General features: G+C 41.5%; 1 protein-coding gene across 1 annotated transcript in view; it reads right to left on the reverse strand.

Moving 5' to 3' along the window:
* The window catches only part of USH2A (usherin), a 407,004-nt gene that overhangs the window by 10,281 nt on the left and 369,779 nt on the right, over positions 1-26,944 (reverse strand). The window contains exons 61-67 of the mRNA XM_064509686.1: positions 22,345-22,572; positions 19,918-21,434; positions 17,747-18,068; positions 5,560-5,769; positions 3,049-3,287; positions 2,130-2,347; positions 94-270 (exon numbers count right to left, since the gene is read on the reverse strand). Coding sequence (XP_064365756.1) covers positions 94-270; positions 2,130-2,347; positions 3,049-3,287; positions 5,560-5,769; positions 17,747-18,068; positions 19,918-21,434; positions 22,345-22,572 — 2,911 coding nt within the window. The remainder of the gene's footprint in view (positions 1-93; positions 271-2,129; positions 2,348-3,048; positions 3,288-5,559; positions 5,770-17,746; positions 18,069-19,917; positions 21,435-22,344; positions 22,573-26,944) is intronic.

Here is a 26,944-nt window from a genome sequence, read left to right on the forward strand (position 1 = left end):
ATGGAGAGATATTTCTTAAATTTAGCACACCATAATATTAATTTAGCCCAAAAGTATTTCACAGAGAGAAAGACATAGGAAATTGAAACTGACTTTTGTCAGATGTCCGTGGTAAATACAGCTCAGTGTCAAAGCCACTGTAGATGCGCTGCCCACTCTCAGTTAATGCGTACTCCTTCAGGCGTCCATTCAGCACAAAAGTTCGACTCCAGTCTACGTGGACGGTAGATAAATTGCTGACAACTGAGAACGGAGCCTTGTACCAGGGTGCTGCAGAAGAAGGAAAAAGCTCATTTCTAGGCAACAGGCATGACTCTAAGTTCGACAGCCTAGAGACAGAGACTAAAAAAATGATACAAGCTTGCTCTCTCTCTCACATACATGTGTGTGAGCAGGAAGATACAAGGAGAAAAGAGAAAGCTGCCTCTACATTGAGAAATCAGAAATGTCTCACAATATCTTTAAAATCAAAGCATACACCTGCCTTCCTCTGCCTTTCAACAGGTGGCATAAACACAAAAACTGTAAAAGCTAAACCCCAGCTTAATATGGGTGACAGGGAGATATAGGAAGTTGTATGCGTTCAGCTTGTACTTAACAGCATACCTGGCTGCTTAAACCAAAGAACCAAACCTGGCTAAGGAAAGAATGCTTTTGCAAGCCCCCAGATATTGCCCCAGATTATCTTTTAACACATGCAAATACATGAAAACATTGCATTTCAGAAAAGCAAGAAGAGACAGTAGGCAGAGAGAACAGAAATACAAAACTCACTTTGGGGAGGAAGAGTTCGTCAGTTGGGCTCAACAGCTTGCTGACGAAAGACTTAAGGTAGTGCTTTCTTGTGCCCTTGTCATTAAACTGTGTGCCTACTGTGTGCTGGTTTGTTCATAAGAAAGCAGCTTGTCCAGCTGCACTTTGCTGCTGATTGCCTTGTTTCACCAAATCAAGTCTTCCAGGCAAGAGGAAGGAGACTTTCAGACTGACTCAGGAGGACAGGTTGGGAGTAGTTCAGCAAGGCAAGAAAAACAAGACTGGAAGAAGGGCTGCACACCCAGTGGGCAGGGGTTAGAAACTGGCTTTCAAACCCTTTCATTCTGGATACCTGGTTGTCATGAATTTTCTCCATTTAAGAGTCTGTGATAATGTTCTACCTCAATAGCATGCAATTTAACAAAACACAGCTTTAGAGACAAGGCCCATTTTCTTTAATGATCACTTTAAAGAAAATCTTGGGCTGTTCCACCCCAAATTTTCAGCTGAGGATCCCCACACTGTAGCAGATGCATTTTAATAACTACTAGGCAGAACTAGCAATTGCTGCTAAAGGGTTTTCTAGAAAGGTGATTCTGAAATCCTAACACTCACGGTATACGATAAAAAGTTAACATCCTCTTTGTCCTGATTTGTCAGGCTGAGGTGAAATGCCCATCTCATCTGTTATAGAACGACTCTAGCTACAGCACCATAGATCTTTTCAATAAAAGCTGATGTTAGACTACTACAAATTCAGTTTTGATGGTAAAATCTATTCTGACCGTAGGCACAAGTCCTGCATGTTTAATTTCCATGCAGATCACCACATGACCATAAAGTACTGTCTGTGGTTGTTTGATAGTAGCGAATTCTTACTTCAGTGTCAAAGAGGATCCATTCAGATTAAATCCAAGTAAAACTCCCATGGGCCCAGGCAGAAGTGTGGGTTGAATTAGGACAATAAGATTATTCCTGAAAAGAATCACCAGGTCTCTTTTAAGATGTCCACTTCTTCCAGGGATTGTTTTTGGCAACATTTTTATCACTGCACATCAGTCTTCTGGTATTGCTTCAATATTTTATGTTCTATAACTTTGCTGCCCATTCTCAATAAAATAAAAGGTTTCCTCTTCACAGAAGACAGAGGATGTGAACTCAAACGATGAGCAAAGAAATATACTTAAGGAAATGAGCAGTCAAGCCACAGAGCAGAATTACAGTGAATTGGCAGCAGAGGCACAGTAACTGGAGACATGTAAGAACAGACTTCTAGGGACATCAGCTTTCACAAAGGGGCAGATTTCTTTGGCTCTATTCCGCCTCCTGCAACAGAAACAAGAATTTCTGATCTGTGAATCATTTCTCATACTCACGCTCCTTTTCAGTAGTGAAACCAATCCATTCCGAGGCGCTGCTGCCAACAGAATTGTAAGACACGACTCTCAGGTTGTAAGTTGTGTAAGGCTCAAGGTTGGACACGTTGGCACTCTGTCCTTTTCCTGTATACTTCACTTCAGTTGGGCCAGGACTGCAAGTCTTTACTGCAGGCTGTAGGTTCAGGGGGCAAGCCATATACACGTGGAGCTCATAGCTGAGAAGAAGATTGATATTTTGATTAATCAAGAGCCTTAACTATATAACAGCCAACCAACCAGTGAGGACCATTTCGTCCCAGCTGCTCTATGTCTGGCTACCAGAGCACAGAATGGGCCTAATGCTCATTTTTCTCCTGGAGAATTTGACCCCAGCTGTAGGCTATCTACAATCATTCTTGTCATTCATAGCCACAATGAGATTCTTGATGCCTGTTACCTTGCCGTTCAGTTCTGCAAATCAGGTAGCTGACCTGCCTTAGTAAATACAAGATGCAGCTGTCCCTTCACTGCCAGTTGTTCTCACAACCTTTTGGCTGTGCAAACACAGCTGTCAGGCAGCTAGTTCCACTCACAGTAGCGGCTGATGCAGCCAGAGACCTCCAGAACTGCCACCTCATCGCTGCCTCCCCATATCTGGCTTTGGGGGACTGACAATTTGGGGCATAATGAAAGAGTCCCTTCCCTCTGTGTCCATCTCCCCAGTAGCCTGTTGAGGAGAAAAGCAACTGTTGCAAGTGACCATCTCCTGGATGGAATGTAGGCCACAGGGATATCATCACCCACACTGGGAAGGAGGAGCATAGCTGTCACAACTGACCAGAGCTCTTGGCCATGTGATTCCAGCTCACATTCAAGAAGATTGCTCTGCCACCATGCCAAGTGATATGGGAAGGCTCAGCTGGGCTGCAGGTCTTACCTGGTGACAATGCCGTTGGGTGACTGTGGGGCACTCCACTGGAAAGAGGCGTTCCTAGAGGTCACGGTGCGGATCTGCGGAGGGGGCTGCTCAGAGGGTGGAGCTGGCTGCGTGGTGATTTGGGCAACGGGTCCTTTGCTGCAACAGTTGAAACAGGTGCAGGCCTCCACACCAATGGTGTATGTGGTAAAAGGTTTTAGCCCGTGTATTGTCTGCTGGGTGGCAGTCCCTTCTGATAGCTATAAAATTTAAGAGGGAACTTTACACAGCTTCAAGCAGCATAACTACTAAGCAAGAGTTAATGGGGTGAATTAACTCCAGAAGAAGGGCACAAAGTTCTGCATATGCTCTAAGCCTGACATTAATGCAGCTGCTGTGCACTGGGAACTCTGTATTCATTTTCTTCCCATTACAAGGTTAAAAAAGGTACCACTCAAAGAGAAAGCCTGTGCCATCAATGGCCTCACAAACCTCTTGAGTTGAGCTGTAACCACTGTACAACAGGTTGTAAGTGTCATTCTGAGAAAAAGAAACTGAAAATCTTTAAGGAGAAACTTTGGACTAAGTGGTACTGGAGCAAGAAGAAATGAATGTGAGAAAAGGCTCCATGGTTAAGTCAGCATAGCAAATACACATGCATATCTCACAGACTCCATTGACTTGGATACAGCAGACAGCATTGGCAAGAGTGATGGGAATGTCTGGTGTGTCAGTTTACATGATAGGAGAACACACTTTGTAGTGGGGTAGCTGAGGGCCAATGCAATGTTGCTCTGCATTAAACAGCTACGGCGTTCGATGAGCCTGTAGGCAACTCTCCCACACTCAGTGAGGGAGACTTCACAGTTCTGACAATGGAAACTGTGATCTTGTTCTGAAACTGCTTGCAGGAACCGCCACTTCACCTCGTGGCCATAGTTATTTGCGGGTACAGCTTCTAAAGCCAAAGTAATCAAAATATGCAGAAAACACCATCAAGAGGCAACATCTGCTCCCATTGGCAGCACCTGATTCAGCAGAGTGCAGCAGAAAATAGGAAGGAATGAGTCAAACAAACGGAAGAAAGCACTTGATACTGTATGATGTCAGTGCCAGAGACAAGCGAGCAGCATGGCAGGTACGAGGGGATGAAAATGGAAAGCCATACAGGTACCAGTGAGATGAGCTGGCTGAATCTGATATAGATGCAGTCAATGACACTGAGAGGAATAAATGTGTAATGTGCGACCAGTAAGCAGTTTAAATTCATGGACAGCACTGATGACTTGGGAAGATGTCCCCAGCGCTTCCAAGCAAAGCAAGATGTGACAAGTGAAAAAACCCTCATACTAGATAAAATATTTATCTACTCATAAAAGGCAAACAGATCATGTTACAGACAAAAGGTATTCAAGTATTTTGCACTGATTTGGTGCTACAGCTCCAGGCACCCTCTGCAGCCCTAGACTTTGCTCACATCTCCCCATTTGATAAGTCTAATGAAGGCCTGCAGGTTCCCTAGTTTAGCTGACTTTGGTCATTTCAGTACACCTGATCGATCCTATCCCGAGGGAAAACCCAAGCTGCACCTCAGCCCTGCTAAAGCATCCCCAGCGTTGCTGCAGTCTCTTCATATCTGTTAAACCTTCCTGGGCAAAAACAAAGAAATAACAGCAATCTGCTATCATGCACATGTGTAAAGCCATTCTTTCTTAGCTCCCACACTAGTGAATGGGAAGCCTCCTAGGCCCACAGGCTAGGCACACCTAAAAAGTGAGGAAACCTCTCAGGATGATACAGAACCCTTCAGAATCTCTCCTATGGGCCTCTCCAACACAGCAGTTCCCAAGCTAGAGAAGACACTGACTCCATGGTTACACCTGGAATTTCCCATTTGACATGTACATGGACACAAAAAAACCAGAGATTACTTAAGGAAGTGGTTTGCTGAGATTTGCCTGAACAGCTAAGATCCCCCTCTAGAAGTCAGCATTAAGAACATCTTTTGAGACAGTCTAGGCTGAGATATCAAAGACAGAAAAAGTCATCTTGCTGCTTGCGTTATTCCTAAGGGCTTCTTATTAACAAGTAAGATTTTAAGGGCAATTCATGTACAGCATTCTCTTCTGAACTCAAAACTGTATGATCTCCAAAGCACATGACTGGTTTCTTACTAGCTACAGTTTCCACCTGAACCACTTGGGCTGGCGGGAGCTGTCTAGAAGTATTTCATTTGGACGGTTAGGCATCCCTGAACAATACTTGAGATTCTCATCACATTGTCACAGCATATTACTGAGTGAGAGAGGTTTGAATGGTGAGGTTAATTCCTTCAGAAGCGTAACATTTAGCTCAGTGAGAGTGTTGGTCCTGCTTTGTCCAGAAGAGAGCATTGCAGAGCAGGAAAAAAAAGAGAATGCCAGAGAGGAAGAAAGTCTGTAACCAGCAGTAGCAGCTAGTAAGAACAAAACTGTCAAAGCTAAAAAAAATAAGTTCAAATGGAAGTACAAAAATAGTTTAGATGGTACTCACCACCACATCAGTGCCTCCGGTATCATTTGAAAACAGCCTGTAGATACTGACTAACCCGTTTGGCTTAAGAGGAGGGCTGATGTTCACCACGGCCACCGTGGATGCCACTGTGTCAAACAGGGGGGGTCCCAGACCTTCAGGAGGGGCAGGGCCAGTCCGGCAGCGTGACCAGCCACTCGGTGTCCGGCCTGCAGAGTTTACTGACCACACCTTAGGCACATAAAAATAGCGAAACTGTCAGTGAAGGACTTGATTCTACAAAATATCCATAATTAGACAGGAATGCCAGTGCACCTTTACTAATATTGAGAAAAACTCTGCACAATGACATGTATGCAAAACGTTCCTCACCAGCTATCCAACACGTGTACCGAGTGAGTAATTTTCTAATAGAAGAATGAAGCATTTCCTACTATTACATTCAGGGAAAAGAAGTAGATTTCAAGTCGCAGGCAGCGTGTGTGTTGATGTGTCTTCTTCGCACCTGATCCCCAAACTCTGAATTCCCACCATTATCTACATTGTGCCATATCGAGAGAACTCCTTGAGAAGCTATGATCAGTATCGATAAAGTTTTCAAAGACATCTGAACAAAAATACTGATAGCCACTTCTGCCATTGCTTCCCTTCTACACACTTCCTTCATGTACACAAGCAGTCCCAATTAATTCAGCCTTGCTGCATGTGACATTTAGGCCTGTTCATCCTGACTCGGCAAACTCTAGTTACTTTTAAAATCTGGAAAGTTTTAAAGGAATATCCCTCTAAAATATATTAATGTATCAATCATCTGGCAACATTTTCAATAATCCATAATATAAATAAAATCCATTGAAAAGTATAGTTAAGTCAGCATCTCTCATCTATTTTCACAACATTTGCTTTATTGCATAAGCACAAAGGCAATAGTTTCAGTTCCAAGATTTCAAAATTTAGCAGCTTGAATTAGGCCTGATTAAAAACCACATGTCTCTATGAACTATGCCTACTGATTTTGTCAGCTTCCCAAAACCGGAGTGATGTGCAGACTACATAAAACTCAGCACTTATTAAACACAGTCTCCAACAAATCTGCATGAAAATTAAATTTTGCTTTCATCAAGGAGTGAATAAACATATGGAAGGATGTATAATCTTATTCATCAAAAACCATTTGTATAATTAAACACGAATATCATAAAAGGTTGCCTTAGGTCATCATTTGCATGAGTAAGTAATTTGTAGAATGTCAGGTACAATAGACAGAATAGATGGATGCATGAGTGTATAGGGTTAAATTAGGCTCAATATTAGCCAGCCACATAGTGATCAATCAGAATGATAGATCTAAATGGCAATACAAGAGGACTGTCTGAGCGATTTTTAGTATAAGTATTCCTTAGTAAGCTTTCATGTTGAGCAGTTCTAACTACAGTAAAACATGTTCTTGTGTGATCTGCTCTGGGCAGAAGACCTGGGCAAGTGGACAGTGAGATTGTGCCTTAAAAAAAAAGTTAGTTATAAAATAAGAGGTCTTCAAAACTGGCCCTGGAGTCTTTTCAGCTTGCAATATTAAGTTCCAAGACCACGGGACACTTCACAAGGGGCCTAGGGAAGGAAGAAAGCCAAAAGCCACCACAACGGCTTTGAAGACTGTGGTTCTGCCAACTACAAAACCAAAGTTACTGCTTCATTCCATTGTCTAGTGAAACACTGCATAAGTACAGATGATACTCTATAATAAAATACTCAGCCAAAGTACTTTCATTTTCAGTTAAATCAGTAATATATCTCTTAATATATCTCTGTTGTGAACTTCTCATACAGTCAAACTCTGTTCACTTTACTGCAACAGGTCAAACCCTCTATCTCAGGTAAGTCCTTGCTGTTACGGAGATTTGCCTACAGTAGTTCATTTCTAGGGGCATATATCTTTATGGAAAGCATAAGCCACATACAGAAAGCACAGCTCTGAATGTGCCATTTGCATTGACTCAACACTGACCTTAGTTCAAACGCTCCAGTTTTATTGCAGGCTGTGGTCTCAATGAGCAGAGAATGTAACAGTGTCGGACATCCAACTGCCTAGCAAGCGCCCCACAGCAAAATGGAAGGCCACAAGTTAGGTACAGAGGTTTCCTATGTAGTACATAGGAGCACTAGGCCTCAGAGTAGGACCTCTAGGAAATTCTGATAAGAGAGGGATGCGCCTTGCCATTTTATTCATTTCTGTCACACAGATGAAGGCTGCAGGGAGACACCGTCCTCCATTGATCCCTTTCCTATAATAGCTGCCTAAGTCTTGTCTTTCAGAAAACAAGCCTTATTTCAGAAAAAAAAATGGGCCTCTTTCTTTTAAAACACTATCTTAGGACAAGGGAAAGGGGGATGGTCATCCTGTTTCATACTACAACTAGGTTTTAAAGGACTCCTCAAAGGGGCAGGCAACTTATGTTCAATCACATGGTCCACTGGAGGGGATTCAAGCCTGCCGCCCTCCAGAGGGGAAGTGCACAAGCAGCCGACCCAGCTTTGTTCTCGGGGTTCCTGGTGCTCCCTTTGGGGCTGTTTCACTTGGCATGAACAAAATGAATTCAAGATTGACTGGACAGAGCAAGAGAGAGTGCAAGCAGACACGATTCTTTAGCCCAGCTTTTCCCCCACAGAGATAAAGGGGACCTGAGGCTCCAGTACATTCCCCAGGCACCATGTGCCTGTTCCTCTTAAAAAGAAACTGAGGTCACAGCTGCATTCATGTGGGCCTGACCAACAGGCATATTCTGAGAGTGGCTTCTAGACCAACACCAGCCTATTCAGCCCTGCCAGGCCGCGTTTCAACAGAAAATCTCTAGGTATCCATGAAAAACTGTAACATGAGATTTGGAGACAATTGTGACAGCTGAGCAGGAGTCTGAGGATCTAAATTCTGGATTTACATTGACCTAAGCTTGATTCCCATAGCATTCTCTGCTTCTGCTCAACCATCTGCAAAAGAATGGATAGGTATGAAAATATTTCCCTTTGAGAATGGCCATCTAACTAAATCCTGATCAGTGTTTGTAGACTCTGAGCAATAAGTGCACAGAATTCATTGCAGATGAAAATGCTAATGTTTAGCCACTTCAGTGCATGAAGAAATCAGACAGTAAGAAAACAGCAGCCACAATTAGGAGTGCCTGTTAAAATTGGAAGTTCAGTCTCAAAAGTCACCACATAATCACAGGTGATTGAAACCTGTTGCCTGGTTAACTTGGTTAAACTAAAATGCCATAGTTTGGACTTCTGCCAAGTGTTTTGGGCTCACACAAATTCATTCTAAAAGCTTACTTAATCAGCAAAAAAAAATATTTAACTGCATTCATATAGAAATATAAAGAGCTTAATAGGCAGCAGCATTACCTGGTGTCCCTAACATAAGATTAGAAGTTCCCTCAGAGCAGAACAGGCATATGGGGCAAAGAGGAAGCAATCACACCTTAGGTAAGCAGAGACTTACCAAATGACATAGCACACATAGCAGAAAGCCAACAACAGAAGGTTCTTTTAAGTTGACTTTCTGAACATACTGCCTCCAAAAGCATTAAGTCTGACATCATGGTGCATGGCTCAGTACCCTGCCAAAAGATGTAGAGCTGTTAATGGCAGCGTTGTCCTCCGAAAGCCAGGAGAGGGCTCCAAAATCATCTACAGGAGTTACTATTTAAAATGTTTTATCTCTTTGCTGGCCCCTGGCCCAGACAGCACTTTGAAGTGGTGCCAGAGAGAAAGAGGGGAAACCTCTCTGGAGATCGTATATTCAGAGAACTAGAGCATTCCAGTTACAGGTAAGCTAGCTTGTTTTTCCTTCATAAACGAGCCACCACAGACCTCTGCTCTTGGAAGAGACTAGTGATTTGCCAGCACTCAAAATGATCATATGACAACATCCAAGTTCATCAGCACAGCCAAGAAGGTGCAAAAACCTTGAGGAGCAGTAGAGGAAGCACTGAGAAAACTGCCACAGCCTTAATACAGTGAGCCTGACTTGTTAAAACTCTGACCTATGATACCAGTCATAGGTTTTCCTGGATACTTACTCAGGATCAGTCCCATGGCAATGCTGAGCAATGATTCCTCTCATTAAAGGCAAAAAAATCACAGATATAAGAGAGAGATTAAACAGAACTGAGGGAAACAGCTGAATATTTGGTTCCACAGCTTCTCCAACCATGCATGTCAAGAAAAGCACTAGAAGAAAAGCAATCATAAACCAGGTGAGCACTGTGGCATCTATGTAACGACGGAAGGTGAAGAAGCTGCCGAAATAAAGCACTCAAAGTAACCCACCTCAAAGGACAAAGACAGTCGAGAATTAAGGAAGAAAACAGTACCTGGCCAAAAAAAACCCAAAAAACAAAACAAAATAGCAATTCTTTAATCACATAACTCCAATTATGTGCAGAAGCATAATCACAACTAACTGAGTGGTTTGGCAGCAGATATTCTGGGTGCACAAATGGCCTGCCAGCTCACAACACTCACATCTCAGACTTGGCTCAAACAACATGACAGGTATTATGGCTTTAAGCACAGTGACCAACAGGAAAGTTCCCGAGAGGGAATCCTCTCTACTTATGCAGAGGGGAGCGTAAGGCAGCTGACAGACTATGGAGAATGAAAAACTCTCCATTACTGAAGAAACCTCATTGTCATTCACTTCCATGGAAGAATGGAAAAGTAGTAGCCAGAAGAGTGGACTGACTGGTGGTAGCTTGCCTATCTGAAGGCAGGAGTCCTGAGCTCCTGCTGACTTCCAAAGTCAAGGACAGCTGGGATCTTCTGTTTTGTATAGAATCCAGATGCTAGCCAGTGCACTTAATTCCTTATACCTGTGTATAAGAGGCAGGTACAACTTAGGTCCCTGCCCTTAGGAAATGCAAGGACTCCATATGCCTGGAACTGCTGGTCTTGCCACAACCAATCCCACTACTCCGCATATGCCAGGAGAGAGGAACTGCAGCACAGAGGAGTTCATACCATTCCTTCTGTCTTTCTCCACTTTTTTCCTAGAGGTCCCAAAGACAGCACTACTTGAGGCTTTGCTTTGTGTTTCTTGACCCAGTTTTCTTCAATTTCTAACCTTACACTTAAGTAAGTACAGAGTTTTCACAGGGCAATCCTTTTCCAAGAAAGAAAGATGTTTTAAGGGTATCACTTCTATTCAGGGCTGTGCAGCTAAGTCCCAAGATGTAATGTCAGTAACTTTCAGAAACACAGCACCCAATTTTTAGTTGTTTTTGAACAGCATTATGCAAGAACAAGAACAAAGTATCATGTCCGCTTATGACCACGGGTACAAGAGGTAGTAAACAAACGTGTGCTTTCTAATCGCTCATCCACGAATCTATACTTTTCCCTTTTCAGCATTCAGTTAGCATCCTTAGAGAGGCCATAAATATATAATGGGATAGATTTTAGGTCCAGGCTCCTAACACTATGATAATTTGAGCCTCTTAAGATTGTTATTCATCTTCACTATTCAACTGCTAATAACAAAAGCATTAAACACATTCTGGGGAGGGGGAGGGGAAAGACAACAGGCAAACGCTTTGGGACTAAAACAAAATTACCAAATTCTAAGGGAAGTTCATTTCATACAACAGAGTATAACATCAGTAATTAATGAGAGATGTAAACAGGTTTAACTCTAAAAGGTAGAAAATTAAATAATTTGTTTCCTATGGGTATATAATGAGATAGTTACCACATTCCCATGAGAGAGATAAGCAGATATTAAAAGGTCTTTCCAATACCTGTAATGGCTAAGGGCAACAGCTAATTCAATAGATTCGATCAAAATCACCACTTCTTTCTCCGCTACTGATTTATTACTTTGGCTGTAGTTAGTCATCACTCATTTTAGTTTGCTTTTCAGCAGTCATAAATTATGCCTCATAAATAAAAAGATACAATCAAGGAAATCATATCAAGTCATCTACAGCTCTGGAGTATATTTTCCCCTAGTACTCACACTAATGTCATTTTAAAGGGTAGCTTGTCATGGTTTTGAGCATGTCAGAGTCACAATATACCAAGAAAGGTCTTGCCAGAGTGGTGGTGTAGCAGTCTCACCAGTAATCTTGGAAGCCAATAAATACAGTCTAATATCACTATTTAGTTTAATGAACAAAACTTGAGGTTTGATTCATCAGCACATTGCTTATGCACTTGAATTTAGGATGGTGTTGCCAACAGAAAAATGATCCCTTGAGTAGGGCTGAAAAAAAGAAATTGCAAAGTTTCAAATAGCTCTTCTCCCTACTGGGTCCCCCTTCATCGTGGCACAGGAAGCATATACTTTAGCAAAAGACTATTTAGAATACCATAGGATCTCCATTACATCGGCAAAACAATAAACTTATGTCTGCTTTACTCTTGAGAAGCTGAGGCTGAGATTGGTAGCCTAATGCTGCTAGAGCGTGAGAGCATGTTTATTGGAAACAGGGAGCACAAAGAACCCTGTAAGAAAAATCCACTCTTCCGAAGAAAGGAAATGGAGAGGGGATGACAGGCAGGGAGTGAAGGAAAGAACTGCATTTTATTTCACGTCACCACTTTGTGGTGCGTCTTTCTGTCAGGGAGACGGGAAGAAATGGTGAATTAAAACGATGACAAGAAGCCAGAAGATGAGGGATATTTCAAATGGATGACTATCCATCACTGGCCAGTCAGAAAACCAGTTTCACCCCATTTTAAGCTACAGAAGTCACTTAGCTCTTCGGCAGTAACTAAGCAACACAAACTGAAGCTCAGCCAACAATTTGACAGACAGACCAGCAAGCCAAATGTCATTCTTGTCATCTCTGAAAGTGACCAAGAGGATCGAAATATTCTGTACTCCACATAGTTGTTCCTGCCACAATCTTCACAACTTTGCACCCATTTTTTTTCTCATCATCTCTCTAGTATCAGAAATATGATTTGTCTTCTCTTTGAGAGTTTGAGAGGGAGGACCCAAACATATTGTCCTTGGTATTTTTCAGATTATTTCCTAGATTCTTCACTTGGCTGAAGTAATTGGGCTGTGAGAAGCACACTTTATAAGCAAGAGAAATGCTGTCCCTCCCACAGCAATAAGGAGGCAGACATCTTCAGGGCTGCAGACCCACCTGCCTCATTGTGCCTGATAGTCCTCCCAGAGAATAAACCTCTCCGGGGAGCAGTAAAACTTTCTGAAAAGCACCACTCCTATTTCTCTGTCTTTTGCATGCTTCGTGCCTGCCAAGTGGAAATAAGAATGTGTCCAAAACCAGGAAGACATTATGCCATTAATCTAAAGAAGCAGTCTAAGTACACAATTCACTGCAACTGTGGAAGAGTGACATTGCACCTGCAGGGAAATCAGACCATACTCTGACAACTCGGCTTTGCAGAACAGAACTAAGCCTCATGCTCTGTGCAAAAGGACCTTCCTTCAGCTGAGAAAAACAGCACTGATTCAATAGGTTGTTCTGCGATAACGCTGTACACCATCCCCAACAATTCATGAGAAGAGTCTACACATTCTGCTTCAGAAATATTGCAGAAATCAAAAGACTACACCTGGAAGCTCGCTAGGTCTCATTAGCTATAAGGTATGTTTAAGTCAGGCTTTTCTTCAGGCATCATGCAATTGCATCTATTTAATATAGCTAAGGATTTCAGGCAGCATTCCAACAAATAGCTAACAGGCCAAATGCTACAAAGAATGCAAATATTCAAATAGATAGGACAGGGAATTTCAAAGATCTAGGTAATTATTTCCAAGTACAGGAGTGTTGCAATCTTAATGCCTCTGAAAAAAAACACTGAAACCTAGCAAACGCTATTATGCTTACAAAAATCTAGTCCCTGAAGAATGAAAGTGCTTAAATCCCTTGAACTATAGTTACCTAAGCATTTAGGGGGCATAGTCCCTTTGACCAGCATGATCTCCTAAAGTAATTTCATCCTTTCCAAAAGTGCTAGTTCTGCATCTAGTCTTACAAGCCCTAAATATTCAACTGAAATTTCCAGTGAGAGAAAAAAAACACAATCCCAAAATCCTGACTTTAGATCCAAAGAGGCTGTCAGGGTTCATCAAACTAAATCTCAGCACCTCAAAACTGCTGGAGAGAGCCCCATCACAGTGCTTTTATTTTATCTGCGTTCTGCTGGAGGAAATTCAGTTGCATTTAAAGTTTTATGTCCAGCAAACAAGCCTCAAATGCAGAAACAGCAGAATCAATATCCAGTTTAAGTGAAATATAAATCTGGGTTTCATCAGCATAATAGCAAAAGCCAAGCCCTATACTTATGAATAACTTGTCTCAAAGGCAAGATATAAATTGTCAACAATGGAGGGGCTTAGAACAGTTCCCAGAGGACTGCTGCAAATGACATAAGCAGAAGACAAACACATGCATGCAGAAAACTCTCACAGTGAAATAAATGGCCACCAGTGAAAAAAACCGAAAATGATTTAGGGCCTCAGTCAACAGCTCAGCCCAGTTAAGGAGCAGAACTAAAATAAAAAGCAAAGTCTTGAATAGAGCATGTTAACCTATAGGAATTAGGTCAAGAAACATTCTTAGTTACCCATCACCAACAAATCACTAAAAACTTTGGCTCAAGCAAGTCTGTGTGCTATTGACTACTACCCGAAAGCCATCTTCTGATTGAGGTAATTGAAAGCTGGTGCAGCTAAGAACACCCCACTGCCAAGATCTACAGCTTCCAGATCAGAAATAACTTGAGATTTTTTCTCTTTAGCAAAGAAAGTCCTAACTAGAAAATAGGATTTGTGCCTGCTACAACTACTAAATCCCCACCAAGCCCTATATGGACTTGAATTTACATACTTCACAGATCCTGATCAAAATAATAAGGAGATCTGGTCTAACAATAATTCTGCTTTAAGGAAACTACAACAATAGGAGAACAGACTTCACACTGTTTTGGGCCTCCAGATGGGCCCCCACACTGGCATTAAAGGAAAGCTGGGAGAAAGAAAAGGAAACCTTAATATTTATGCACAGTAGAACTTAAAACACAGGTAGTTCACCCTAAAGCATGCTGTTTCCAGGAAAGGTTTAACGGCTTTGGTCACAAGAAAAGTAACAGCAGGAAAATATACTCTCGTATATTTAAAGTGTAAAAAGTTTCCAGGCTTTAAGTGATCATTTCTGCTTTGAAATGTAATGTTGTAGCACCTCTCGTACAGCTAAATTCACTAAGGTTTAGAGAAGAGGGCATTAGGGACTGAAGGAAATCAAAAAACATAGACCTGTAATCAGCAAAAAGAAGAAGTCAGCTCACAGATACTCTGCATTTCCTTCAGCATGACTCTAACAGACCCTTTCACACTGGCTGCTACCTTACAGTCATGCTGCCAAACCAGAAACATCAGAAGGAAAGAAAGGGCTTTGTGACTGTCGAGCAGTGAAGAAAGGTTTTGTGAATACTGCAGTAAGCACACTTTTCTAATAGCATCCCAGGCTCTCTCCTCAATAGTTTTGTAATTGCCCCTTCAGAGTCCATTTCTTGGCCAAATGCTTCCTGCTAGAACTGATTTATGAAGAGAGCCACTGCACTTCTCCCTCCAGGCTCCAGGACTCTGACAGTAATGGGACAAGAGGAAATGGACACAAGTTGAAACAAGGGAAATACAGATCAGATACAGGGAGAACTACCAGGTTGTGCAGTCATGCACTGGAATGAGTTGCCCAGAGGAGCTGTAGAATCTCCATCTTTGGAGATATTCAAAATTTGACTGGAAACAGCCCTGCTCTAGCTGGGCCTGCTTCAAGTAGGTGACTAGGTGACCTCTGGATGTCCCTTCCAGCCTACATGATTCTGTGATTCTGTGACATATGTAAGAATAGCAGCTGGATAGACTGTATGCTAATATGATAAAGCAGCTTTTTAGATTTAATTCTGTTTGGTTTCTGGCTACCAAATAGAAAACAACAGGACCAGTGGGGATCAGCTACCAAAGAACCTGGTCTGTAATGTGCACTCTCAACAAATTTGCAGATGGCACCAAACTGGGGGGACCAGTTCATTCACTCTAGGGCAGGGCTACCATTCAGAAGGATGTGGAGGAACGGGTCAACAGGAACTTCATGAAATTCAGCAAGGACAAATGCCAAGTCTTGCACCTGGGAAGGAATTACTCTCTGCGACTTTACAGGGTGTGGACTGACAAGCTAGGGAACAATCCTGCTAAAAAGGATCTAGGGGTCTTCATACATAGAAAGCTGAACATGGGCCAGCAATATACCCTGGCAGCAAAGAGGGCCAACAGCATCTTGGACTGTATTAATGGCAGCATAGCCAGACGATTAAGCAAAGTGATTACCTGCCTTTACTCAGCATTTGTTAGACCATATCCAGAATGCTGCACTCAGTTTTGCCCCCCCGAATATAAGAAAGATGTTGATAAATCAGAGTAAGTTCAGTAGCGGGCCCTGAAGGTAATAGGGGGCTGGAGCACTTGCCCTGTGAGGAAAGGCTGAGGAAATTGAGCTTGTTCAGCCTGGAGAAGAGATGACATCACAGGGAAACCTGATAGCAGCCTGCCAGTGCCTGTTGGGAGGTTATCAAGAAGAGAGAGACAGTGGTGCATGGTGGGAGGAAAAGAGACAACAGGCATAAGTTCAAACAAGAGAGTTTCAGACTGAATAGAAGAAAAAACTTCTTCACCATGAAGACTGTCAAGAAGTGGAGCAGGCTGCCCTGAGAGGTTTTATAGTCTCCCTCCCTGGAGGTTTTCAAGACACAACTCCATAAAGCCCCAAGTAATCTCATCTGATCTCGTAACTGACTTTGCTTTGAGCAGTCAGTTGGACTAGATGACCTCCTGGGATCCCTTCCAACCTGAATTATCTTATGGATCTATGTTCCTATAAAGCAAATGAACTTGTAAAAGAAACATTTCCACCATACTACAGGAGTTCAAAAGTGGAATGCGCCACTTTTCATATACATCAAAAGAAATCCATGCTTGAACCATCTTTTTTTTTTCTGAGAAAAAGGTTTTTAAAGATGTCTGAGCACTGCCAAACTCATCGTCATGACATATCATGTCATGTTCAGTGTATATAACCAGCAGTGAGGCTGACTGGTATCCTCTTCAGGTAGGGGGGATAAGCATGCCTATTCATAGGCATTTATATGTGCAAAATCAGCCTCATCCTGCTATGGAACTACATCCACTTTCCTTTCAAAAGAACAAATTCAAGACTATTTTTTGCTGAGGGTATAAACTCCACTAACTCATATAAAAACTTGGAATGAATGTCAGATGGTTATGAATAGCAAGGTTATCAGTTCAGAGGCTGAAATCAAATAAGGCCCTACATTACTACTAGTAAAGTATGACCAAAAAAATATGTTGAAACCTGTAACTTTGACATAGAAAACAATTCCAGGCCAAAGAAGATCAATTGCTTTAGTGCCCAGGGCCTTGAAAATCAAGAATTATATGTAAGTAACTTGGGCCCAATTTCTGTGGCTGCTCTTCACAGCAAATGGTGACATTACTTACTCCACAGTTTAACTGATTTCAGTAGTACCATTGCTTTCTAGTAAGTAAGGTGATACTCAGTCTGAATGGCAGAACTGTTCTCCTTGCTTTATCTCAGCCTCATAAGAAAAATAACAAGAGTAAAATACCTATGAGCATGAGAAATAATAACAACTTCAACAGCAACTTCCCTTTTGAACCACCCAGGAAAACTGACTGTAATCCTAGCATCTACTTTAAAGAGAAAACAAGCCCAAACCCTCTCCATGTAAGGTATATGTAAAGTCATAAATTAAAAATTAATTCAGAGTAGACTGCGGGGAGAGAGGAAAAAGGAAAGAAAAACTAATGCACTGAAGATGCCGTTTAACAACTAGAATTTTAAACTATTCATGTAACGTTAGAGCCTTGCAAAAGCTCTGGAGGGTGCACAGACACTTACCACACAAGAAACAAAGGCATTTATGATTACATTAAAGAAAAATTAATACTGATTGAATGTATTACTTGTGCAAAACTATTTTCAGGTTCTCAACTATTTAAAATACATTAACAAAAATTATTTAGGTATCACAATACTATTAACATTAGAATGAGATGTGTATGTTCATTCTAAGTGTGAAGTAAGATTCGCAAAGTCTACTGAAATCTTCATCAGAGCTGTTAACTGACTTCATTTCTCACCTGATATTCATAATCTGTGTAAGGCAGCAATTTGTCATCTTTGAAGGAAGTTGAAGAACCATTGTAAACAAGCGCAAGGTCTAAATTTATGTGGGCTTGAGTTGTTCGCCTTCTGTAAAGCTCATAATATAAAATCTTCCCATTTGGTTGTTGCGGACCAGTCCACAGAATGGAAGAAGCTGACTGGACCCCACCGGCTCTGGTCTGTATCTCTATGAGAGGGGCAGGCTGCACTGCCGGGGGTGCTTCCAGCGTCCGTACAGATGCCCACTCACTGGAGGCACAGCCCAGCTCTGTGCAAGCTTGCAGCTGTACTTCATACCTTTGGGAACATAAATCAGGAATCAAGTGATAAAAACACTGCAAATATAAACATCAACTGTGCATAAGATTAGAATCAAGTACACATGGGAGTTTCTTAATTTTTCTAGGTATTTGGCATTTTTGAGTAAGAAAACAATCAACATGCAGATTATATGCTATGTCTTTGTATCTCTAGGAAAACTGTACAACCCACACATGAGCAAGTTTTGCATATGTGAGCAATCCCATTAACTTCAGTAGGGTTCCATTTCCCGTATAAGTAAACGCTGTAGAATAGTCCCAATTACCACAAACATAAATGGGATGCAACAATATTTAAGTTCCCACGCAAAATGAAACAGCTTGTAAGTTTTTTTTTAGCTCTGCATTCATTTTGATTCAACAGAAAACTGGGCTTCAAAAAGTATTTGTCAATTCAGTTATCACCTGTGACATCAACTTTCGCTTTCTTCAGGTCATGTCTTTTAAAAAAAAAGCTCCTGCCTTTGGGATAGAATATAGAAATATGGCTTAATTTTGGCCACTGGCTTAATTCTGGCAGAATTTAAATTAAAATGGCCAAGGTGGAGAGCAGGGCTTGATGGTGACTCAACACATGTCAGAAAGGTCAAGGCACTGAGGGGAGGAGGGAAACACCATTCAGAAGTCAGCTGTGAGAGCCTTAATGATACAAACAAATAATGCGGACAAAAAGGGAGAAGGGAAAAACACTGCTCAAATAAAGACACTGTAGCACCCTTCTAAATGGTATGGGATTAACTTTAAGGCAAAAAAAATTGATTGAGTGAGGTAACATTTTGCTAGGTGAAGTAGAGATGTCTTCATAATTGATAAACCAGCCCATAACAGGGTTAATGTTGACCAAAGAAGTCTTTCTCTGGGTGTACAGGATCCATTTGAAAACATGCTGAAAAGTAAACTTATTGCTTTGCAATAACCCCACAAGATCTCCGTTAAAAGCATGTAAACGGGAGCCCAAAACTTCCATGACACAATACACCAAGAAAGAACTCTGTTTTCAGGATTTTGATTTTTTTTTTGTTTCTTTGTTTTTCAGAGCAGAGTTAACATCTGCAGGAGTTCAGGTGATCAAAATCATTTTGATATTGCTGGTAGATAAATCAAAATCACAATTCATTGTAAGAGACAATTTGGATATCATTTGAGAGCTGTATCATCACTAACTTCATTCTATTACTCTTCTCTCTTTGGATTTGGATTAGTTATATGTAAATAGTAGACAGAGTTATCAACCATGTAACACACACAAATTATGCCTGCACAAATATATAAGGAAAGGTCAGGTAAATAATCAAGAATTAGTGGGGAAGATATTACTTCAATATCAAGTGTGCTCTTTCTGTAGCTGAGTTCTGTATCCTCTCTTTTAGCTTTCACTTAAATAGCAAGTCATCTTTTTTCAGATCAAAGAGGCAAGCATGTTCCTGGAGTGACTCCATTAATCTTGGTTCAGTTACACTGTGAATGAGCTAGCCAACAGATCTTTTATGTCCCCACCCCTCAATTTGTCAACTATAGCCATATTTATTCTTGAATGCAGACATCTTGCAAAAGATACACAAGTACCAGGTTACCAGTTCTGGAGTCTGTAGCAGAGTACTGAATTACCCCTTGCACCATTTATACCCTATGTCAACTCTAAGCACTTCACCAAGATGATATATAGCTATTACTAGAAATGAAAACATTCTGGTTTTATCATGTGCTTCTGGGGAACAAAAACCTATAGGTCTGCTTATCTGTTTAAATGGGATGGTTAAGCCATCTACCAGCCAACTGAATCACCTTGCAGCGTTCTTTCAATGAACAAGATCTTTCAGACTTACCTACTGTAGGGTTCTAGCTCTGCTACTATGTAGGACCGCCTCACAAAAGAAACATGAGACGCGTCAAAGACAACAGTTTTCTCTCCTCTTTCAGCGGGCTTGTGGATTGAGACTGTGTAATTTCTAATGTCACCATTTACTTTGACAGGAGGATCCCAGGCCACCAAAATCTCCCTTGAGGACCACGGCTGCAACCTCGGAGGTAACATCCCAGATGGAGCAGAGGGGTTGGTTTTTATCTGAGCTGATGGGCTGGTCACACTCCCTTGACTGTTATTTGCAGTGACAGTGTAGCTGTATTCCATGCCTGGCATTAGGGTGAAATCAAGGTATCGAGTTTCCAGACCTGAGTAAACAAGAACACCATCCCTCCTTAGCTCATAGCTTGTGATTCTACCGTTGGGGTTAGCTGGAATTTTCCACGTGATTTCGATTGACTCTGAGCCCATGACAAGCAGCCTGGGAGCTTCCATATTTAGTGGTGGGGCCTCCATGGTCATCACTGACTGGAATCTGCTAGATGTGCAGCCCCCAGTAGTACAGGCAACCAGTGCAAGATTGTACTGTGTGTAAGGCTGTAGATTAGAAATCAACATTTGCAAACTTTTGCCAGGATAATACTCTTCATTGTTTAATTTCAGTATGTACTTGGTGATGTCTCCATTTTGGACTTGAGGAGGTGTCCAAGATGCATTAATTTGAGTGGCACTGACAGCCTGCAGAGATGGTGGATCCACTAATGCAGGAGCTGCTTCCAGTGTCTGTATTGCAGCTGGTTCACTGGTAGAGCAGCCTCCCATTGTACAAGCAACTACTGCATAACTGTATATTGAATAAGGTAGTATGTCTTCATCCATATAGTTGAAAGTATTAGCATCAAAGCTGAAAGGATAGAGAACATCATTTTTTAGTAGTCTGTATGACTGAAGAATACCATTGGGCTGTTCCGGGGAGACCCATGAAACGAGTACTTTACGGGGGTTAACTGATGCCAAGTATAATCTAGGGGCAGCAAGACCTTTAGGGGCAGTTTGACTAGTCTTTGCCACTGTCCAAGAACTGTCAGTGTAGCCCGCTGCATTCCAGGTGCGTATTTTATATTCATACCTTGTCCATGGCTGTAAACCTTTATCATTATATATAAATGTATTGCTTTCAGTGTTATATTCTGTGAAAACAATTTTCTCATCTTCTGTTGTTGTTCTGTACCCTGCAGCACTTTCTTTTGTGCATCTGTGAATAACTTCATAGCGGATTACTTTTCCATTTGGATTAATTGGCTCCAGCCAGCTCAGTTCAATGTTGGTAGCATTCACTGCCTGGATTACAGGTGCCATCTGAGACACTGGAGGTGCTTCATCTGTTTGGACTGGCTGGGGTGGAGAACGAGTGCAGCCTGCCACATTGCAAGCTTCCAGCACTAGATTATAGAGAGTGTAAGGTTCAAGGCGCCTAAAGAGGAACTGGCGAGATAAACCACTGTACTCCAGGTTATCATCACTGAAAATGTTATAGGTCTGAAAAAAAGAGAAAAAAAATAAAAAGAAAGGGAGGGAGGGAAGGAAGGACAGAAGACAGGATAAAAGAACAAAAAAGAAAATCAACAATTTTTGCAAATGACCACTAGATGAGACACCTAATTGTTCATAAATCTTAATCTTTGTAACACAGTAGGGACTATTAACCAATGATTTAGAAACTTACTTCCTTACTAGTAGCAATCACTATGCACACAGATTATTGAAACAAAAATAATGTTTTGATCCATTTTTCACGATTTATCCATTTTGGATATGGTATCAAACCAGTTAGTGGCACTTTTCATTCTATTTAATTACTATCAAGTTTCATTGCCAGGCTCTCACGGACTAGCACAAAGCTTGCTGCAGACTAACTCTAGAGAAAAACCACTTAGGAAAATAACTAAAAAAAAAAAATAAATCCCTCTAGCTGAAATACTTGCAGGTAAAGATTCACAATCAGTTGAAGCCATTGTGTTAAAACAAGTCCCAAATTTCAAAGCAACATTCTGTCAAACCCAGTTTGTCTAGAAACAGATTTTAGCAAAGTCTAATGTGAGGGGTAGGGCTAAACCCCACTAAGAGTATGTGCTTTCACGTATAGCTTTCTATACATTCAGCGAACAACGTGGTTCACTAGTCCTAAAATAATAGCCTTTCAAACAATTCCTGTGTAGTTCTGAACTTTTACAGTCATGGGGTAGTGCACGAATGTTAATACTCATTTGAATCTATATAAATCACAACCAGAAGCAGAGAATGCTCTGAGAGTCCTTGCGGTTATACAGGACTTCTACTTTAAAGTCTAACATGTTCCATTGAGTCCTTTTCAGCAAAAATCTTTTAATTCGATACTTAGTGTTTTCCTTTTCTTTTTGATCAAATGAAGTGTCAAGATGAAGATTACCTTAATTACACCATTCGGTTTGGAGGGCTCTGCCCATCTTAGCAACAAAGCCCTGCCGTTCTCTTTCTTTTCCACGGTGAAGTTGCTCAGGCCACTGGGTGAAGCTTCCAATGTGCGCACAGATGCCCAGGGGCTTGAAACCTGTCCGGCACTGTTTACGGCTACGACATGAACATGATATGTTGTGAAAGGTTTCAATCCAAATAAATGAGCCTGATGCTTTGTTCCCTGAAGCAAGAATACAGATGTTTGAATTAGTTAAAAAAGTAATCGGCATCTGCGGTTTATGTCACTTGGAAAATGAGGTCTCAGCTCAGGGTCTCTTCTGACCGCTTTGCAGAGTACCCCATCTGGTTAACAGGATCGGTTTGTGGGTTTCCATAGTTCAACCTCAAAAAGCAACTCTTAGGTTTTTTGAAATATCTATCATTGTGGTGGGGCCTCTGGAGCTGAATTCTGGGAGTCCTGCACAGTTCAAACCTCAGCTAGCAAACTACCTACTCTACATCAAGCGTGCATTTAAGTTTTGCTCAGTGAGGCTCAGAGTGTCTGGGACTCTGAAGGATCCAAGCGCGTGTAAAAACCCTTGGCATACGAGCGATGCTTCCCTCCACAGAGTTCTTTGCACACCAGGCTGTACGCATCTTGTATATAGAAATGACATTCAATAGGTATCCCACCATGTTGTAGCTACTTAGAGCATTGTAACCTGGATAGACCACAGTTTTTCCAAGAGCACAATTTCATTTCCAAACTGAAAACAAAACCGCTCCCTTAAAAGCTAAAAAAGAAATAGAATAAACTGGTTTCCTTTATCCGCTTTATTAAGATGTTACCTGAGGTAAATGCAAAGGGGAAGATGAATTTAGGGCAACCTGTTTCCTTACAGGAATCCCCTATATTTCTCCAAATTAGAGGAAACAGCTACACTGTTTACACAGCTACATTTGGGACACGGGCAAGTGGGCTCGAATCCTCCCTGGTCTGTGACTCCTGCCTTCTGCTGGCACAGGGAGGCCACGAGGGGCCTGCCTGCTCATAAATCCCACCGCGCGCTGCCAAACGCAGGGTCAAGCCTTTCTGGAAGGGCTGGGGCTGTCCTTGTCCACCCACATGAGCCACGTGAGATTGCTGCCAAGCACAGGGGGACGCGTGGGTGGATTCAGACAGACCAGAGCCAGGGCCAGAAGAGGCCCCTCGCATTACAGCTCACTTTTATACGGCTCTCCCCAAATAGCGTCTGACACAGACTTGACACAGCTTGGATAAAAGCAAACTGAAGCTCAAATTCAGATCTAAGTAAGAAGGCAATGTAGCCCTATCGATGAGTAGTACTTCGAATAGCCAGGAAAGGTAAGGTGGCTAACAAAGAAGAAAGAGTAACGTGCTTCAGAACGAGACTTTTCAGATTTGTCTCATCAGAGGAGAGAGGAAGAAAGGGGTTCTGCTGATCACTGATATATTTAATTTCATTTTTAGTTGTGCTTTTGCATTAATTATATAGATCCCAAGAATGGGACTGCAGGAATTCAGCTCGATTTATGTGGCAGAAACAGCTGAAGTCAAATCCCTGTTTCAGTAAGTTATATTAAGTTGTTAAATGCTAACGCTTCAAATTGTTTAATATTTAAACATTTGTTAAGCTATCAGACTCAGAAACAAATTTTAAAGAAATATTAATTTCTTTTTTTAAATATTAAAAGTTAGATCATAAATATTTAAATAGTTATTTCCTCACAACAATGAGTTAGTCTTTTAGATAAATATAGCACAGCATTTGAATGACCATTATGAATATTAAGTCTGAAGATGCCACAAGTACAGATTATAAACATACTTTTCTGATAAATGATTCCTTTTTCTGTTAAACAGGGCAAACAGTGGCAAGATTAATAATGCAAAAATGTATAATTCTTTGTCAGGAATTCCCAATCATCTCTGCCAAAAAAGCATAAGCTCAAATGCAAATAGCAATCACCTCGAACAGATTATATATAAAAAAGCGCTGGCTGCTATGGGACATTTGGAGATATCTTTTGTCATAAGAAACATGGAAAGCATGTGGGCTATAAAGCAAAAACATATGTATATTGTCAATAGCAGCACCTGTTCAATTACAGTTTATTTCAGTATGGAGAATTTAGTTCAGCCCCTAGATGGCAATACTATCAAACACTTTTTGTAACATGAGTACTTAATGATTAACAACGTGCGTTCAGTCATCCAACCTACTCAAGGCACCCATTAAAAAAATAACAAAACTGATTTCATTATAGATTCTTTTAATAAACATTTATGGCTTAGATCCTTGAAAGTGGAAGCGTTCAAACTGCCACAGCCAAAAACCTATACAGCCGAATGCAAAATTATGAACTGCAGGTTAAAGAACAGAGCTCAAATTGGAGCTCATGCTTAGCATAAAAATCTGGCATCAGAAATTATGTTGGCACAAAACATGATTAAAATTAGCTTTACAATTGGATGTGGTCTGTATTAATAGTTTTTATGAGGACAGTTATCTATTAGGTTTTCAAAACAGAACTTTTAAAAGCCTAAAATTTACATTGCATAGATCGGGGGTGGAGAAGGGAGGAAGGGAGCATACAGCATTAACTTACTGCTCCTGGACTGTTACACAGACACTCACTGAAGCTACAAACACATTATTACAATCATCATACAAAAGGCAATGGCTCTGCTGTCTCACCAACTGCATAAGCAGGGTGCGTTTTGCAACAACAATTCCACAAAATACTTGCTTTTTTCAACACACAAAAATTGCGTTTTTTTCACCACCACAGTTTTCCCACTAAACCCCAAGATTTAATTATTTACAATCCTTACCACACTTTGAAATGAAACAGGGATGGAAGGATTTCCTTGCCTGCAGTTCATCATGCTCTCTGGAGACTGCTAAACCTTTCCTTCCAGGGATGCCTTTTATCCCTGGCTCCTACAGATACTTCTTGAAGAGCAAACGGTTTACATGTATTTTTGTTTTGTTTGGTTTTGATGTAAGCTCAGGAGAAATACTCCCAGAATATGGGGCTACATTTTCTCCCCCTGCACAGCCACCATCGCCATTTGAGAGTTTACTCAGCTCAGAGGCTGATCCTGAAAAGACGATGGATGACAGTCATTAATTTTCAGAATTATTTAATGTCCTCCCATGACATTTTTAGTCTGGAAACACTGTCCTGCTGGAATAGTCAAATACAAACAGCAAAATACATCTTGCAAAGGATAGCGCTGTAACCTTTGGCTTCAATGGACCACTGCATAGCCTTAAGAAGGCACAGGATCAAAATCATTGTATGGACTATTCTCTCACTCTTTGTTTGCAAAGCCATGAACTCATATATCCCATGTTTACACACTGCTAACGGGCCAGATTTCATTTACCATTAAAAGCAAACCAACAAAATAAAATTTTAATGCAAACATTAAGATGTTTGTAGATCATAACTGACTGACCATGAAATCTGATGGACGGCAGTCCCAAGCCCTACTTTCTGCCTCCTATTGCTTAGTATTCTCACTCATTCAGTCATTAAATTAAGAATAATCCTACCAACATTTCGGTATGCACACTCTAGCATTGCCTCTATATGGCCCATCTTTCAACGTAAACATTACAGAAATGGAAACCTGAGACAAGCTGCAACTAGCCGCTATCTGCTCTGCATACTGTAATCCAGAGCCCCATCTTTCAAAATAAGAAATGGCCTTGGTTTTGGTTTTGGTAGCTCTGTCCCGATCCCCTTCCCAGGGCTGACAGTCTCACCACCACTCCAAGCAGGATGGCATCCGTGTTTTTGTTCTGTAAAATGCTTTGCACGCTGCCAGTGGCAGCATAAGCTGTTAACAGCAACAAATACACTCTTCAGCTAATTCCACTGTCCTAACTGTAAATTAGGATAAAAGTTGTTTAAAATAAAACCTTGTTTTAACGCATTTTCAAAACATAAAATGAGAGAACATGAATGATGAATAATGTATCCATCTAGATTTGCTTCAGATTGCCTTTTTTGTTTGTTTATTTTTTAATTCATGAGCACTGAAGTCACTTAAAGTCTGGAAACAAATTAGCATACTCTTTCACGCTGTTCAAAGGCAGTGGCATCCCAGACGCGGTGCCTTCCTCGCCAACCCCTCAGTCCTCCTCCTGGGCATGGGCAGGGCTCGGCAGCCTGCAGGAGCCTGACAATTTTACGCTGCCTACTGTGATTGCTTTTGACTACTTGAAGCGCCCCTAAGGTGACAACAGGGTCAAGAGGTCTTTGTAGGTTGAAAATGATCAAAAATTAGCATTGATCTGTAGCTGTCAGTAATACTCTGCACGGGTGGACTTCCTGCACAAATGTTTAAACTGCATAAAACTACACAACCTAGTCATCTCTGAATCTATCGATCTGATGAATGAGCACTTTCCAGTGTTTGTCACTCTGGGCTTTGCGCTCTGTTTTAAGGCAGGGCAACTCGCCCAGCTGCCAGGTGTCGGGGCACGACAGACCAGCCAGAAGAACTGTGCACCGCACGAGAGCTGCCCAGCAGGCAGCTGGGCTGTCCATGCCCTCCGCAGGGGCAATCCTCACAACTC

Source organism: Dromaius novaehollandiae, chromosome 3, assembly GCF_036370855.1.
Source record: "Dromaius novaehollandiae isolate bDroNov1 chromosome 3, bDroNov1.hap1, whole genome shotgun sequence".
NCBI classification, from domain to species: domain Eukaryota; kingdom Metazoa; phylum Chordata; class Aves; order Casuariiformes; family Dromaiidae; genus Dromaius; species Dromaius novaehollandiae.